Consider the following 16,922-nt stretch of genomic DNA (forward strand, 5'->3'; position numbering starts at 1 on the left):
ATGTGAAATATTGATAGACACATGAACAATATCTTGTAAACAAATGATTTGGCAACAGACAGCAAATCATTTAATTATAAAAGCTCAACTGTACAAAAAGTTTCAGATATACAGACCAGAGTTGCTTCATTGACTTCAAAAGTCATATAGTCAAAATTGATTACCAGCATTCACTCTCAGCAGTGGTATCAGTTTAGGTGTCTGATATTAGTGGACTCTAATGGTGATCATCACTGTTAGATATTGAAAACTGACGAACCCAGGTAGAAGTAATTTGGTGCAATGGTCCGAACCTTTGATTCCAATGAAAATTATTGATATAGATGAATTCCTATAAAAAGTTTCATTTCATTCAGTTAGCCAGAATGGGATTTTTCTTAGACCAAATTGCTCTACAACAGGAAGGATAGTCATCTTGGATTTCTTCTATTGCACAGTACTTACCAATGATCATTACCATGTGCAGTTTGAGAATGTGGATGGACAGATGAACAGACTGAGAGTCAGTCACTATGCTTAATTCTAAAACTCTTATATCACTGGTCCTTACTATGTATAGTATTGTTATGTATCTAGTGTGACTCCTTAGGGTTGTCCTGTACAATGGTTAGAAACTTGTACTTAATGATCCTGATTCAGATTCAATGATTACATATATTCAACTTGACAGTATGTTGTGTTTTACCTACAATATGGTTCCTACAGAGCTCCTAACTATGTATAGTATCGTTATACATCTAGTACTGTGACTCCTTAGGGTTGTCCTGTACAATGGTTAGAAACTTGTACTTAATGATCCTGATTCAGATTCAATGATTACATATATACAACTTGACAGTATGCTGTGTTTTACCTATACAATGGTTCCTACAGCACACCAGCTAAATGTTTGATGTGTTTTGCATGTAATAACCCTTCATGAAAAGTTCACACAAGTGATGATAAAATCATTAAACCATGGTCAATTATCTGATTTATTGGAACTTAAGACCTAGGAAATATAAATGATAATATCTAAACTGAAAATTAATTACACTATTGGGCAAAGTCAATGTCTTAGTTCAGTGTGACCAATTTCATGCATGATTGATTTATAATACATTTGTAAGATAAATCTCACTTGGTGTAAGAATCAAGGATTACAGTATAAACCCTAGATTACAGTATAAACTTCAGACTAAATGGGATTTGATAATTAAATGCACCAATGTGCACAAGTGTGCCCACTATAATGTCAATCTGACATTGTCACTCAACTACAGAAATGTCTTTTTTAATTTGTTTATATAATTACAAACGTCCAGATAATTTCAATGCATTTATTCTTTTTTTTTTCTATATCAAATAAAAACTGTCAATATTTTAAGTCTTCAAATATTGTTTTTTGTCTCACAAGAGTCTTCAAATATTGCTCCTCTCACAAGAAAATCTTCATACCTCATAAAACTTCCAATCATTCGCATGTCATTCTTGGTAGCTAACCGTCTAAGGCATATTACACCACATGCATAATTTTTTTTACCATATTCCGATGGCAATTCATGATTATTAATTATTGCCCCTAATTTGCATTATATACCCTTCAATGTTGGTTTTTTACAACTTTCTCCACACATACAAATTAAAATAAGCTGATTGCTCCTGAATTTATTTTCCATGACAACAGCATTCTCCTTTACAAAAACAATATAAATCCATGATCTTATAGGACACATTTCTCCTATGAAATTGACTGATTAGAAACCTCATCTGTCAAATTCTTCATATATGAAGGTAATTATCTTTAAAACACATTGTTATTGGTAATACCCATCACAACAGGAGTAATCTTAACCAACTAAAACAGATTTACTTCTACAACATGGTAATACATATATATCCATACCAATCTTCCATCAAGACCTTTTATCCCTATCTTTTACCAAGTAATTGACATTGGTAAGTGACTGACTACCATCTGTGGTATATTGTTGCATTGGTCAACTTGACCAATATCTATTATACCAGCATTGTTAGTAACAAATTATGGTACGGTATAAAAACTACAATCCACTGGCATTCATAGGTAACTCAATAACGTCAACTCCTCTGGTCTACACAGTGGTAAATCATACACCAATCTTTGTAGTAAATCATACACCAATCTTTGTACCACACAAAACTCTTGGTAACCTTTTACCATTCACTGTGAGAAGAAACTGCATTCAATATTCTATTTGGTAAATCAACCAATCAGCTACCAACTTCCATGGAAACGAAGCTCTCTGGCTGTGGCGGCTGTTCCTCAGCTGACATACCAAACGTTGGGTTAGGGATGTCTCTCCTCAACTCGAAGATCTGAAATACACAAACATAAATATCAACCATACATGTCTTTATAATGCTAATACAGATGATGTCTGTATCTCTGGTTTATTTAATTTTTAGACCTGGAGAAATTCTGAAACGCTGATGGTCTGAAATTCAAACCAATTAATAAGTTAAATAGCCAGATGTACTTCCTTGTTTGGTAAACACACAGAAAGTTTAATTGGTTTCATTGATTTAACATTCTTTATGGTCAGGATAAATTAAGGACATGATAGTTTTAAAAGGGTTGGAGAAATGCTGAAGTAACTCAGAGAAATAGCTTAAACTAAAATGTAGTCCAATGACCTAGAAAAGGGATTAAGGTTAACTAAAAGAGAAAACTTTATACCCTTTACAGTACTCATAGTAACTACTGGCAGAAAAACAGGCCTCTCAGCCATATATAAGTCAAGAAGGACATTTGGAAACAGTTAGTATTCCTTGACTCTAAACAACTCTTCTTATTGTTTCAGAACCACAAAACTTATTTCAAACACAACTCACTGCCGTGGTTTCTTACTACATTATGTACTTTAACACATATCATCTCAATATCTTCTATAAATACATTCCAACCCCTTCAAAATTCATCAAATCATCATTTTTTCATTGTCATAATACCTCCCAACTCCACCAAAACCAATCCTACTTTGACTTTCCCAGTACCTTCTATCTAAATATCTGATTAAGGTCGCCTATTTATCATTGATTTCCTTAATGCACATAACAAATAATTAAGTGTGACTCTGGATATATAAACCAACACAGACTTATTAAGGTAGGTAGACCAAATGTTGAGTAGCTTGAGATGAGGAATGTTGATAGGTCAGAGGTCAGCCTACTCTCTCACTGTATGACACCCTGGTATTTACACACACCAAACATTGCCCTACAAGGGGAGTCCATTGTGTGAAGAGACTCTTCAACTCCTCACAGAAACCTGTTGGTCTGATCTATCACCAGAGTTTATGTTAAACTCTCTGTACGATCGGGGTATTTATGTTCACAGATCCTCTCATGTATATATCCAAATCAATATCACAACCATTAATTCTCTGATTTATTACATTCCCTTTATGTCATTTACCTTATATAAGTCATCATCATAAACCTTTCAGGTGTATTAGAGATTTATTTGTAGAATATTCAACTACCAAATGTTTAAGGACTATATGTTTGGTCCCCATAAAAATAATTTACCAAGTGACTTTTATTCAGTAAAGGATCATGGTGGACTGCATGGATCAATCACCTGTTGGTCTGAAGTGAAATCCATCTGATCATCACATGGCTTATGAAGGTTGTTTAATTTACATTACATAATTTTTAAGACCTATATGTGTTGGTTTGGAATTTCAAATAAAAATTAATTTATCAAGTTACTTTATTCAGCAAAGGATAAAGTGGACAACATGTAACACATACATATTGGTCTTAAGTAAATGTCATTTGATTGCACGACTTATAGAAGTTGTTTGTTTCACATTAAGATTAAAACCAGAGACCTCCAGAGACCTGGTCCTTATCAATCACATAACTTCTACAATATTAAAGACAAAATGTCCTTTTTAGTCGTGCCTATCAGCCCACTGCAGTCAGTTAATATTTACAGTGCAAACTAAAATACTTGGATCAAATGTAGGCATGCATTGCTCACCACATATTTAGTGAACATATACATGTACATTAACAGACTAAGCAGAAACTACTAGTATACAACATATCTTATATGTCTGAGTGCTTTGGTTTTAAGTTTGATTCTAAACACAGACATGGAAAGGTCGGAGTTCACCTGCCCAATCAAGCTGATTTTCTCATGGTAATCTTTCTTTACATCTGGGCCAACACAAGACATTTTAGCCAATCATTTAATTTAGCCAACAATCATCACAAATTGCCTTATGTCTGTCCTTCCCTCCATCCATTAATTCTTGTTATCTCTATTTCTCAGACTTCATGTTCTTTTTAGACATGCTTATTGCATTTTCATGCCAATCTGACAACAACACAGTCATCATGGATTTTATAGTTGAACTTCTATTTCTAAAACAATACTGAAGGGATCTGTCTCAAGTAAAATATGTATGCTTTCCTTGTGCCTTAGATGCTGACAGGCAGTCATTTTGGATTTTGTATGTAGACTCTCCTTTGATAGCTTTACAGTTATTGAAAAAAAAGTCACACTTATAAGTTCAAAAGATCATAAGTTTACAAATGGAAAATGCAATTAGACAAAAAAACAGACACAATATTAATAGAATATGTGTAAGGGATTTCTTGAATTTTAATTCATCTTAAAATTAACATTTAACCTCTGAGACATAATTTTGGTCGCCCTTGATTAACCAAATTACAAATACACAAATGTTTGAAAATTCTTGTCACTCTTGAACAATGAATGAAAGCCAATATTATTTTTGTTTTAAAACCTTCTCCTCAGAATGCTACAGAACAAATATTCCGATACAGGACATATTGTCCTCTTAAGAGAAGTTGCTAGGCATTTCTGTCGAAAAATTCATTCAGCTGAATTTTCACTCCAATGGGGTTACACTTCATTCATTCAGAAAAGAAGTCCTAATATTATTGTCAATACCATTCTGGGTCTCACTAATATTCAAGTTGTTTGAAGTTTTGTGTATAATTTACCTCTGTTATTATGACTGAATATCAATGTCTTTGATGACATATTTTCAAAATGTCAATTGATGTTACTGCTAAACCTTGAATATTACATCATGTGTTTATCATCATAGAAGCATCAACTAACTATAATTAAGGACTCTTGTTAGTGAATAGAACAGTTAATGTCCAGTTGTTTTCCTATACAGGTCTTGTCAGGCTTTCTACGAGAAACAGGTTCTATGACCAGGTAAATCTTGATTAGTGAAATCATTTAAATATTTTGAACAATTTCATTAGTGTGGCCCCTAACCAAGATAATAGTTTAAGGTATTTTCTTTTGGCAAACTTCCTATAGCTTCATCCAAAACGTATATCAGCAAATTTTCATAACTGTGAGACACTATTTGGGAGGTGTTTTCCAAAGACAATAAAAGATCGAACAAACTAGGAAAATAACTTAAGGCAAGGGATGTCAGCGTGGAGACCATGTATTGGTAAGAATTTAAGTTTTACTAAAACTTCAAGCTTCAACACTAACTTTATTGTAAATGGTGACCCGGTCTTACATCAGTGTCGATGGCCGATTGATTTGCTATAAAAGTCACAGATTGTATCATGATCATAGAGCGTGGACTACTCACCTGTATATAGCTTTCTGAGAGGGGGATCATCTGGGGAAGGATGTCTGTTACATGGAGATCCTGCATCTCGTACCATTTACCAAGACCCTAAAATAGAAAATTAACCAATCAATATCCAAATACAACAAAAGTCTTGAAAGTCATTAAATTATTCCCTAAGCTAGCATGCAAAAACTTAAGAGCATTAGGATGGTTGATTCAGTAAATGGATGTATGAACGGGCCAACGGTAATTCATAATAGCGTGTACTCTTCAGACTCCATATGTATGCATAACATGCACTCTGTATGTGCTTACCTTCTTATAACATGCACTCTGTATGTGCTTACTTTCTTGTAACATGCACTCTGTATGTGCTTACCTTCTTGTAACATGCACTCTGTATGTGCTTACCTTCTTGTAACATGCACTCTGTATGTGCTTACCTCATTATAACATGCACTTTATATGTGATTACCTTATCTTAACATGCACTCTGTATATGTTTACCTTATGTATAACATGCACTCTGTATATGCTTACCTTATGTATAACATGCACTCTGTATGTGCCCTTCCCTGACTTTGGTTCACCATCATGGACGATGTTGGCCATGAGATCATACGTCGTGTGCTTGTGTTGAGCTCGGATCTCTGGAGCTAACAGGTCACCAAAGTCAATGTTCCTGTGAAATTAAGTAATTTTTAATTATTACTGATTGATTTTTGTGTTTTCACGAACAAAATCAAATACATGTATATCTATTGTGATGAACTATTAAATGACCTTGACATAAGCATTTGAGTGTTTTAAGGACATTTACACAGCTAATCTTTAGTTTCAGTGCTTAAAACTTATTTTACAGACAGTCTGTTAACAGACAAATAAAGTACACAGCAAATATCATCATATAGTTTCATTACTACATATCAAATAGTTTTAATGCTAATGCAGATAGGTGTGATTGACCTATCAACAAAGGGAGGGAATCTCTCAAATGATACATGTATGAGGAGGAAACACTCTCCCTAGCATTTAAAATGGCCATTTTATGATGTTTCAGATTACATCCGACATTATTTTTTCTCTCATAAATATTGTTTTAATCAGAGGAAAATCAGGAAATGCCCAAGAAAGAGGGAGAGTCACATCCCTGATTGTATGTTATCGACAAAAATGATTAAGGAAATAGGGAAATGATAAGGAAATGGGGAAATGGAGTCTGAATAACCTGCTAATAGTAGATGAAGTAGCAGAATTTGTGGGTAAATTACATAATTACTAAATTTATTTATTGTGTTGTAACAACTACCAGGGGGGGGTGTGTGTGTACTGCTGACACCATAAAACATACTTACTTGATAGGGAAGTTGACAATCGTTCTATTCTTTTCTTGAATGAAATAGTTTTTCGTGAATCTCTGTAAGTGATAAATTGAAATACGGTACATCGCCACTTTTCCTGAATTTATTTTTGATCTCATTACTAATTTAAGAATTTCAGTATTTAACTGGACATTATAAAAGTTCTTCAATCTGCACCAAAAACATGCATTATTACAAGGTGGACAACAATCAATCAATTAACTTATTATAATCAATTGAACCATCTTACTGCACAAAGCAGTTAAAGCAAGTTATTTACTCTATTGCTAGGTTGATGAGATTATATCTACATAACTTTGCCTATTTCCAGTGTATGAGAACACATCTACATGACTTTGCCTATTTCCAGTTGATGATAACATATTTACATGACTTTGCCTATTTCCAGTTTATGAGAACATATCTACATAACTCTGCCTATTTCCAGTTTATGATAACATATCTACATGACTTTGCCTATTTCCAGTTTATGAGAACATATCTACATAACTCTGCCTATTTCTAGTATATGAGAACATACCTTAATGTAACAGATGATGTAGGGAGGCAGACGTGTCAACTCAAACCTCTTCATGTGCGAGTCTTTGTGTGTCTTGTACTCTTTCTCCGAGATCCCGTTAAACTTGGCTAGGATAGTGGAGAAAGGCACCTGGGGGATGATATTTTCTCGTAACTCGTCTGGATACAGGGGAGGAGGTGGGAGGTCACAGGTCAGATACAGCCAAGGAATCTCCTCGTAGGTCTCTGTATGGGATAGATACAGTTAGTATTACCTAATGTGGTACATCTCTATTTATTGGATATAACATAAAGACTAAATGTGAAACTGGATTTAGTATTACATATAAATCTTTTTAATCTTAAGGCACTTGCTATGATGCAATACCCTATTAAACTAGAGCAAATACATCTTTCATTTAAAGAAATTTAATGGGTGAAAGAAAGCTTGTTTCTTAATCAAAAAACAAAAATATAAATCATAACATTGAGGACATTTATTTAATACAATGTATAATTACCTGTATATTCATCTGTTTGCAGTAACTGTTCTCTCTCTTCATCTTTCTGATAAGAACAAAATATGAAAACATTCAATCCTTGAATCCAAAAATAAATTACTTTTATCCTAAGAAATAAGTGAATATATGTACAATGTATGGATAATGAGAATGGGGATATTGAGATCAGGATATATGAAGCCCAGGTCGTAAGGGTAGAGTTTTACTAATTTATAAATTATCAATAAAGCATATTACAAACTTGTTTTTGAAAAACAATGTCATTCATTATTAGTCTGGAAAAATCTTACTATAATGCTAGAGTTCAAAATATACCTACCAATTCTACAGGCAGCACCTTACGAGTGTACACTCTCATCTTGCCGCGGAATGTCTTGTTGACAATACTACTGCTGAGCTTCCTTGTACCATTCAAGGCAGAGTGTAAAGCATTTAGGAACCAGGACATGAAATCCAGTGAATCACCTGTCCGAAAAAACTTAACCAGTCAACTTTATCAACCAGGCAGGGATGAGAAAGGTCTAACCTTTACTTGGTACAATGAATAAAATACGCAAAACATTTTGAATCCCATTCAAAATTTGTAATTACAGACAGATACAAGCACCTTGCCGTCTAGTATTGTTGAAGGGAGATAACTCTGTCAACAAATTTGACATACATCATAACAATACAGGTGTGACATACAGCATAACAATGCATGTACTAACTAACAATACATGTATTAAGTAACAATACATGTATTATCTACAATGTAATAGCTACTTAAAGAAAAGCAATTTAAGATTTTTATTTATCACATACAGCAACTACTTTTTGTAACAATATACATAAGACTTTTATTTTGATTCAAATCATTGACATCATAAAGTAACATCACAATCTTGCAAAAATTGAATCTATGGTAGAAGGGGTCGTTTACATTAATGATGATCTTATAATGAAATTTTATATTTTCCATGGTGTAGTTTTAATTCCATGCCTTATTTTAAAACAATGACCTTCATTACATACCTTGCTCAGTGATCTGAAACTTCTTCTTGCTACACAAGACTACAGACTGCAACATCTCATGAGGACTGACGTGAGCCTTGAAGTTTCGAGGATTCCACAATTTCCTGATCAATTCCCCAAAGCGTTGAACGATAAGAAACATTTGATCACCAGGAGGCCGTTTGATCTTTTTGTAGTTCTGTTCCTGGAGGAAGTAGTTCCTTAGTGGTGATACATGGGACAGGGCCTGGAGAGGAGGAACCAACAAGTTAAACTTTTATAGTCCATCAACCTATGCGCTGAAATTGTACCTTTTAAACAAATCTCAGGAAATCAAAATTGGTCAAAGAAGAAACATATCAAAATATTAATAGACAATGAAACACATTTATGATACCTGTGGTTTAGTTATTAAGATTATTTATTAGATTTAATCAACAGATTGAAAGTGTAGAGGCTTGAGATATATAATGACAATCCTAAATATTCCATGGGTTACTATCACTGTTGTTATATCCACTCAATACTCAGTATGGCTATGAATTTGGGCATTGCTTTCTGTAATTGTCAAAGGAAGTCTCTGTAGGTCTTTGATTCGTCAGTGATGTCTTCAGTTTCACTGTGACATAGACATTGGGTTAACAATGACGAGAGATAGTAACTCCAGTTTTTATCTGTCTCATTAATGAACCCAATTCAGATAGTACTTACTTGTAAAATGACATTGCAGTAATCATTGGCTTTAATGTTGTTGAGACCAACAATACCTAATAAAGACAAACAGGAGTGATACAACCAGTAACAGTTTTAATTTTAGACATGCCAAGGTGTAAGGTGATTTCTGACTGAACTACTGTAATTTGTGAAAATTTACATGGAGGGAAAATTTTAGCTTAATTACAGGATTAATGGATTTGTTAATGTGAAAAGTCTCTCTGTGAATAATATTTAATACTGTACATAAAATTACTGGTATGTTGCAAAATATTAACAGTAGTATTTATCGTTAACATTATAACATTGCAAAATATTACTATATTACTGTGTTGATATGTGTACTAATCCTACTGTTCAGCAATCCCTTTGTTGATATAAACCATGTCTTGAATCAGAGAAGATCACTTTACCTGGGTTATATGTTGTCCCATCATAAGCACGAGATAACTTGTTTGTAAAGTCCAGCTTCTTAATGTGGTCTAATGCAAAAGTGGGGTTTAACACATACTAAAATAAAACAGGAAAAGATCAACTTCTCTGGAAACATACAATCTAATTAATCCAAACCAAACATCAAAGGTTTTCTTTACTATAGCTATAAAGTTTATTGTCACCACCAATTTGATGATCAAATCTCAATTTAAATTTCAAAGATCTAAAACTATGATAAATCTGTTTTAATTCGCATAGAGTGTATTTCATTTCTGATTAAGGACATAGACATCAGTGTATTTGAAAGCTTTTATATGAAGAGAAGCATTATAACTGTTTAGGAACTGTGTCAGGAACATCAATTTGGACAAACTTTTGTCATTATTTCTCATGCATCCAAAGCTTTATACTAATCTTTTACTGGTATGCTCATAATAAAGTGATTTTGCTTCTCCTTTGAGAAACGTTATAACCATGATTTATCGGATAAACTTACAATGATGTCCTCAAGAGATGAGTCTATGATCTCGTAGTTGTCAGGGAGACAGTAGAACTTGTGTGTGAGAAGGTTGAGGAACACATGATGGCTGTCCTGTACACTGTGTGTGTAGGCGTGGGACATTTTACCTCGACCTACAACAGGCAAACATTTATACAGTGATTTAAAAATCCTCTTGAAAAAGATAAAAGATGCTGCACCGCCGACAGAGCATAAATGATATTCATCATTTGAACAAAAATTGGTGTTTAATTGTGTATATATATGTCCAATTAACTTAAAAAATAATATTTATATATATAATATTTTGCCTTTGGTGCAAGCGCAATCAGTACTTCATTCCATATAGGATATAGTGCCATGGAATTTTTTCGGGATGCAATGAATTATTTTTCATATTTTTAACTTGAAGTCAAATTAAAAGCTCAAATTTTTCAGTGGGGGTAACGGTGTAAAGTAAGTAACTTTTGTAACTGAAGAAAAAAAAAGTTTGCTCCTGTTTTTGATAGTGAAAAAATACCATTTGTCAGCGGTGGAGCATCTTTAAAAAGTTGAATGGAAAATTTATAAAAGCAGAAATATAACCATATGAAATTAATCTATTTGGACAAATGTCACTGTATACTTACCTTGAAAGTATTTCCCACACACCAGACAAGCATACACATTGATATGTGACAATGAAACAGAGCATAATTTCTCAAAATCAAAATCCAACACTGATCTGAAAATGAAAACAAACATTTTAAATCATTAACTGGTATCCTCTGAATAGAGTTGGCAGTCTGGATTACGCTTATTAACTAGCAGAATTGATCAGTTCAGTTACACTTTACAGCTGCAGTCTGTGAACATGCAATACATTTATCTTCAAATAATATAAAAACAATAAGAACAAATTCAGACAATGTAATTTCTTATCTGTATAGATTGTTCATTCATACTGACAACGAAGGAATGAACTATAATGCAATATCAACCAATCTTACTCTATCATTTTCAACATCATCTTGAATATCACTTGAATCATTTGATACAGATCCAACAAATGGTAGTGGTTTTTTTTTATCTAGTTATTTTATTGTATCATTAAAATAATAACCAATATAACATCATGTACTTTAACAGGGAAAATGACAGAACTTAAAAAAGATTAATCAGATCATCACCTGTTGATGGTATCCAAATAAGGGCAAGAACGACTTCTGTCAACTTTTGGATCCTGGATGGGTTCTGTATAGAAAAGTGTAATAGAGACACTGATAAAAGCATTATTTACAAATGAAAAATGAATATATCAAATACATCATAATTATCATATATCTATTGCCAGTGTAATAGGAGAAGAGACAATGTAGCGGCCAGACCATGATTGGAACCTTGGACATCCAAACACTCAGTCAAATGTTCTATTGCTGAGCTACCTGGTCACCGATAATCGTCCCAGTCCAATCCCGCTACACTCCTCCCTCCTTCTTCAAAGTCTTTGCCCTCAAAGACATACAAGACTCTTATACCATCGCCCCGGTATTTTAGTTGGGCTCCAAGTTTGTAATAGAAAATAAAGTGGTCAGGCCGAGATTCAAACCCAGGACCTCCGAACATAGGCTGAATGCTCTTAAGATGAACTATCTGGTCAACAATGATCAACCCAGTCCAATCCCACTACAACAGTATTACACAAGAGAAAGGTCTAAAAACTATCATAAAAACATCATTATAATTTTATTTGTATTTTGGATCACTAGAGGAAATCGACAAAGAAAATAGTTTAGTCATTGACTACATGTACATCTAATTTTATTTATCATTGACGAAACATTTTTGATATATTGCTAAATACTAAATAAAAGCCTGAGGGTTAATGTTCATAATATAAGAGGGAAATATGTATGAAAAACAATTATAGTTTACCAATTTCATCATCATAATCAAAGTCATCTGGAACACTGGGTGTAGGCAACACAGGTTCTGGCTTCTTAACCGTCTTTGATTTCTTGTCTGATGACTTTTCTTTTCTAGATGAATGTGATTTCGAAGAACCAGACTTATGTTTACTGGGGCTTGATCGCTTTTCATCTTTTACGCGCTCTGGTTCCAAGTTCTTGGATTTTTGCTTGTCATCATGTGTTGAGTTTTTGGGTTGAGGGGCAGGAGATGGGGGTCGCTGTTCAGCTAATTCCTGTTCTTCAGAAAGAAGTTCAGCCTCAGCAATTTCATACAGTTCATCTTGAATCTCTTGCTTGACCTGAGGCTGAGATATACTTCTAGATGTTTTGACGGGACTGGTAACTGATTGACCTGGCTCTGTAACTAAATCAACATTTATGTTTTCTTGTGATCTTTTAAGAATGCTTTTAGGGGCAACATTTCCCGGTTGTGATGCTACAACAACTGAAGATTTTAACATTCCCTTTTTTGATGGGCTAACGTTTGTTTCTTGCACAGCATCTGTATGCACATCTAGTGACTCCTGACTTGATTCCTTTGATTGAGATACCTTTCCTTTCTTCAGAATAGATCTTATTGGGTTGTCATCATCAAGTTTGCCCAGATGCGAGCTGTCTCGCTTTCTTTTCAAGATACCTTTGAGCTCGTTTGCGAGCTCATGGCTCTCATTTTCCGCCATAGTTTCATGCACGTTCACAAAACGTCACGCACTGTACACAGCTGCATCTAGGTCACTAATACGTTTTACCGGCAAGGAAATATTTGACTTAAGCGTTAAAGTGATATTGACACCTAATCGAAGTACACAAAACATAATGACGTATTTCACATAAACATTTAAGGTGAATTTACTTTTGCCGAGGTTTTGCCGGCAGCATCTTCTCTGAAAAATGTCTGGAACGCCGGTCTCCAGAATTGATATGAAACATGGTTTCATGAAAAGCATTATAAGGAACCAAGAGGACAGGTATGGCGTGTTATTCATAACTCAGGAAATATGTTGATGCATACAGTACATAAATAGCAAGCTGTCAGTTGGAGACGAAGACGCTCCATCACTGCAGTCTCGTCGGAGAGACATCTATCAAACGTCCGAAAATAAAAGAGTCTCGAGGAGGAATCTCAATAGGAGAGACATCTATCAAACGTCCCGAAGAGGAACCTCAATAGGGATTAGTCTCACTGTTACTTTGTTTCAGCATCCTTTAAATCTTTAAAATCCATCACACTTTCATCGCTAAAATAAAACAAAAACAAAACAAAACGATCAACTTGCATAACCTTCACCAGTTTAAGTAGGCAAGAATATTAAATGTCCAATACCATGATGTCATCACGTTGCAGCAAAAGAAAGAATGTGAATATAGTGCGGTAGGTTATAATATCGATGATATATGTATAGGTGTAACAGTAATCCCTATTGAGATTCCTCCTCTAGACTCTTTTATATTCGGACGTCTGATAGATGTCTCTCGTCGGAATCCCTACTCGAGCCTTCTAAACTTTATTCTGGAAAATCAAGTCAGGTTGACCTACCTCTTGTAAGGGTCTATTACAGAAATAATCCAACTGCAGTGGTTCCCATACTGGCACACATCGATAGTGGAGATATTTTTCTCTCAAAACGCACATATATTATGAAGTGACATGTATTGAAAACAAAGAACCATCTCATTTTGCAAACGATGTCTTGTTCTATCGCTACTTTGAGCAGCCATTTTGAAAGTCCCTCGCTGTCACATGACCACTATAGTGCGTTCCAGATAATGCCTATTACACTGAATGGAATAAGGTTATACAGGTAATGAATTTTATTGAAACAGACTATAGCGGTCACATGACAGAGAGGGACTTTCAAAATGGCTGTTCAAAGTAGCGATGGAACATACCATGTTTACAATACAGGTTTTAGCGAGGAATCGTAACAGCATTGGTCTTGTTAAGAATGCAGGAAACATGGATTGTATTTTGAAGCCCAATTCTACGGTTACTCTAAAGGGATACATAGATCAGCGAAGTGCTTATCCGACTACTTGCGCTATCATTCAGCCTACGGAACGTTCTAAACTGTCGAAGGATATAGACGTTACGCCTACTGTATTCTCCTACGATTGTGATAACACACAACCGCTAGATATCCAGCTTTCAAATTTAACCACAAGGACATTTGTAATTCCTCCTAAGGCCGTTTTGTGTGAAATACAGCCGGTGGTTGTACAAGAGTTGCCTAAATCTGATGACGAGATGGGAATACTTCAGTCGTTTATGGACAAGATAGACTTTTCAAATTCAGCTGTTACCGAAGATGAATTGCGTATTGGAAAGAAACTCATTAAGGACTACGAGGATATATTCTCACATGGGGACACTGATCTTGGATGTACTGGTCTCGTGAAACATCGAATCGATTTGACGGATGCAGTTGCTTTTAAACAACGTCACAGGAGGATACCGCCTTCTATGTACGATGAAGTCAAGACTCATCTTCAACAATTGCTATCTGCAGGAGTCATTAAGCCATCACACAGTCCTTGGTCTTCGAACGTTGTTTTGGTAAGAAAGAAAGACGGATCATTGAGAATGTGTGTAGATTTCCGTCAGTTGAATCAGAGAACCATACGGGATTCATATGCTTTACCACGAGTGGAGGATATTCTGGATTGTTTAGCTGGATCGCATTACTTTACCGTGTTGGATTTAAAATCGGGTTATCATCAGATCGAGCTTGAGGATGAACACAAGGAGCGTACTGCGTTTTCTGTTGGCCCATTAGGATTTTACGAGTTTACAAGGATGCCATTTGGACTTACAAATGCTCCTGCGACGTTTCAGCGCTTAATGGAACGATGTATGGGAGACCTACACCTTGCCATTTGTTTGATATATCTTGATGATTTAATTATCTTCTCAAGGACCTATGATGAGCATTTGGAGAGGTTAGGAAAGGTTTTTCAGAGATTACGAGACAACGGATTGAAACTTGCATCTAAGAAATGTCAGTTCTTCATTAACAGAGTTGCCTACGTGGGACATATTGTTACACCTGATGGAATTGAGGCTGACCCAAAGAAGATTGAGAAGGTACGAGATTGGCCGACACCAACTAATCCTGAGGAATTACGTCAGTTTTTAGGGTTCGCGGGATATTACAGAAAGTTCGTAAAGGATTTTGCAAAGATTGCGCGGCCTTTAACCAACTTATTGCCACCAACAAGAGATAAGAAGAAAAAGGGTAGAGTGAAGTCCGATGTGGGTACCGTTAAATGGATGTGGACGTCTGAACAGGCTACTGCATTTCAGAGTCTGAAGGATGCACTGTGCAACCCACCTGTCCTTGGTTATGCTAATTACAGCCGGCCGTTTGAGCTGCACACGGATGCGAGTACCCAGGGACTAGGAGCTGTTCTTTATCAAGAGCAGGATGGACATTTGAGACCTATTTGCTACGCCAGCCGAGGATTAGGTAAATCGGAAAGGAATTACCCAGCTCATAAACTGGAGTTCTTGGCGTTGAAATGGGCTATTACGGAGAAGTTTCATGATCATTTATATGGACAGAAATTTACAGTTTTAACGGACAACAACCCTTTGACCTACGTCCTATCTAAGGCTAAGCTGGATGCGACGGGGCATAGATGGCTGTCCGCTTTATCAGCATACAACTTCGAGATAAAGTATCGACCAGGAAGGAACAATGCCGATGCGGATGCTTTGTCACGACTTCCGGGATGTAGCATTTCGGCAGAGTCTGTGCAAGCAGTGTGTAAGGGAGCAGTTACCTGTAGTGGACCCTTGGTAGAATGTTTGAGTTTGTCAGCAGAGGCATTGGATACATTTGAAGTTGAAGACGAATATGGTTTCCGCACGATGACAGCACGTGAATGGAGAAAGTTACAGGCAGATGATGATGTCATTGGGGAATGGTTGCCAGTCATAAGGCAGAACCTGAAGCCGTCACGAAAGAGGTTATCTGCTATTCCAGAGAGCGCCACCCTTAAGAGATGCTGGGATAGCTGGAAATTGAAACGTGGTGTGCTGTATAGACACATGTCTGATGACGAGGGCGAAGTAGACCAACTTGTACTGCCGGCTTCCATGCGCGAGCAAGTGTTGACGTCGTTACATAATGATACGGGCCACCCAGGACGCGATAGAACGTTATCATTGCTGCGGGATAGATTTTTTTGGCCTGGCATGACCAAAGACGTGGAGAAGTGGCTAAAGGAATGTCAAAGATGTCTCTTCAGGAAGTCTAAGATTGATGTCAAGGCACCGTTGGTAAGCATTGTCACCACCCAGCCCATGGACTTGGTGTGTATGGATTTCTTGAAAT

At 35.7% G+C, this 16,922-nt stretch overlaps 1 protein-coding gene across 1 annotated transcript; it reads right to left on the reverse strand.

The window, feature by feature from the left end:
* Positions 1-1,305: 1,305 nt before the first annotated feature.
* On the reverse strand, positions 1,306-13,326 carry LOC138323081 (ubiquitin carboxyl-terminal hydrolase 39-like). Its single transcript, XM_069267423.1, has 14 exons — positions 12,554-13,326; positions 11,809-11,872; positions 11,269-11,363; positions 10,637-10,773; positions 10,119-10,215; positions 9,703-9,758; positions 9,013-9,238; positions 8,318-8,463; positions 7,999-8,044; positions 7,500-7,723; positions 6,953-7,014; positions 6,138-6,279; positions 5,616-5,702; positions 1,306-2,337 (listed from the first exon to the last, which is right to left on the reverse strand). Exons 1-14 carry the CDS (start codon positions 13,266-13,268, stop codon positions 2,233-2,235), a joined length of 2,202 nt encoding a protein of 733 aa, XP_069123524.1. The 5' UTR covers positions 13,269-13,326; the 3' UTR covers positions 1,306-2,232.
* Between the last annotated feature and the right edge of the window lie 3,596 nt (positions 13,327-16,922).

Source organism: Argopecten irradians, chromosome 5, assembly GCF_041381155.1.
Source record: "Argopecten irradians isolate NY chromosome 5, Ai_NY, whole genome shotgun sequence".
Taxonomy (NCBI): Eukaryota; Metazoa; Mollusca; class Bivalvia; order Pectinida; family Pectinidae; genus Argopecten; species Argopecten irradians.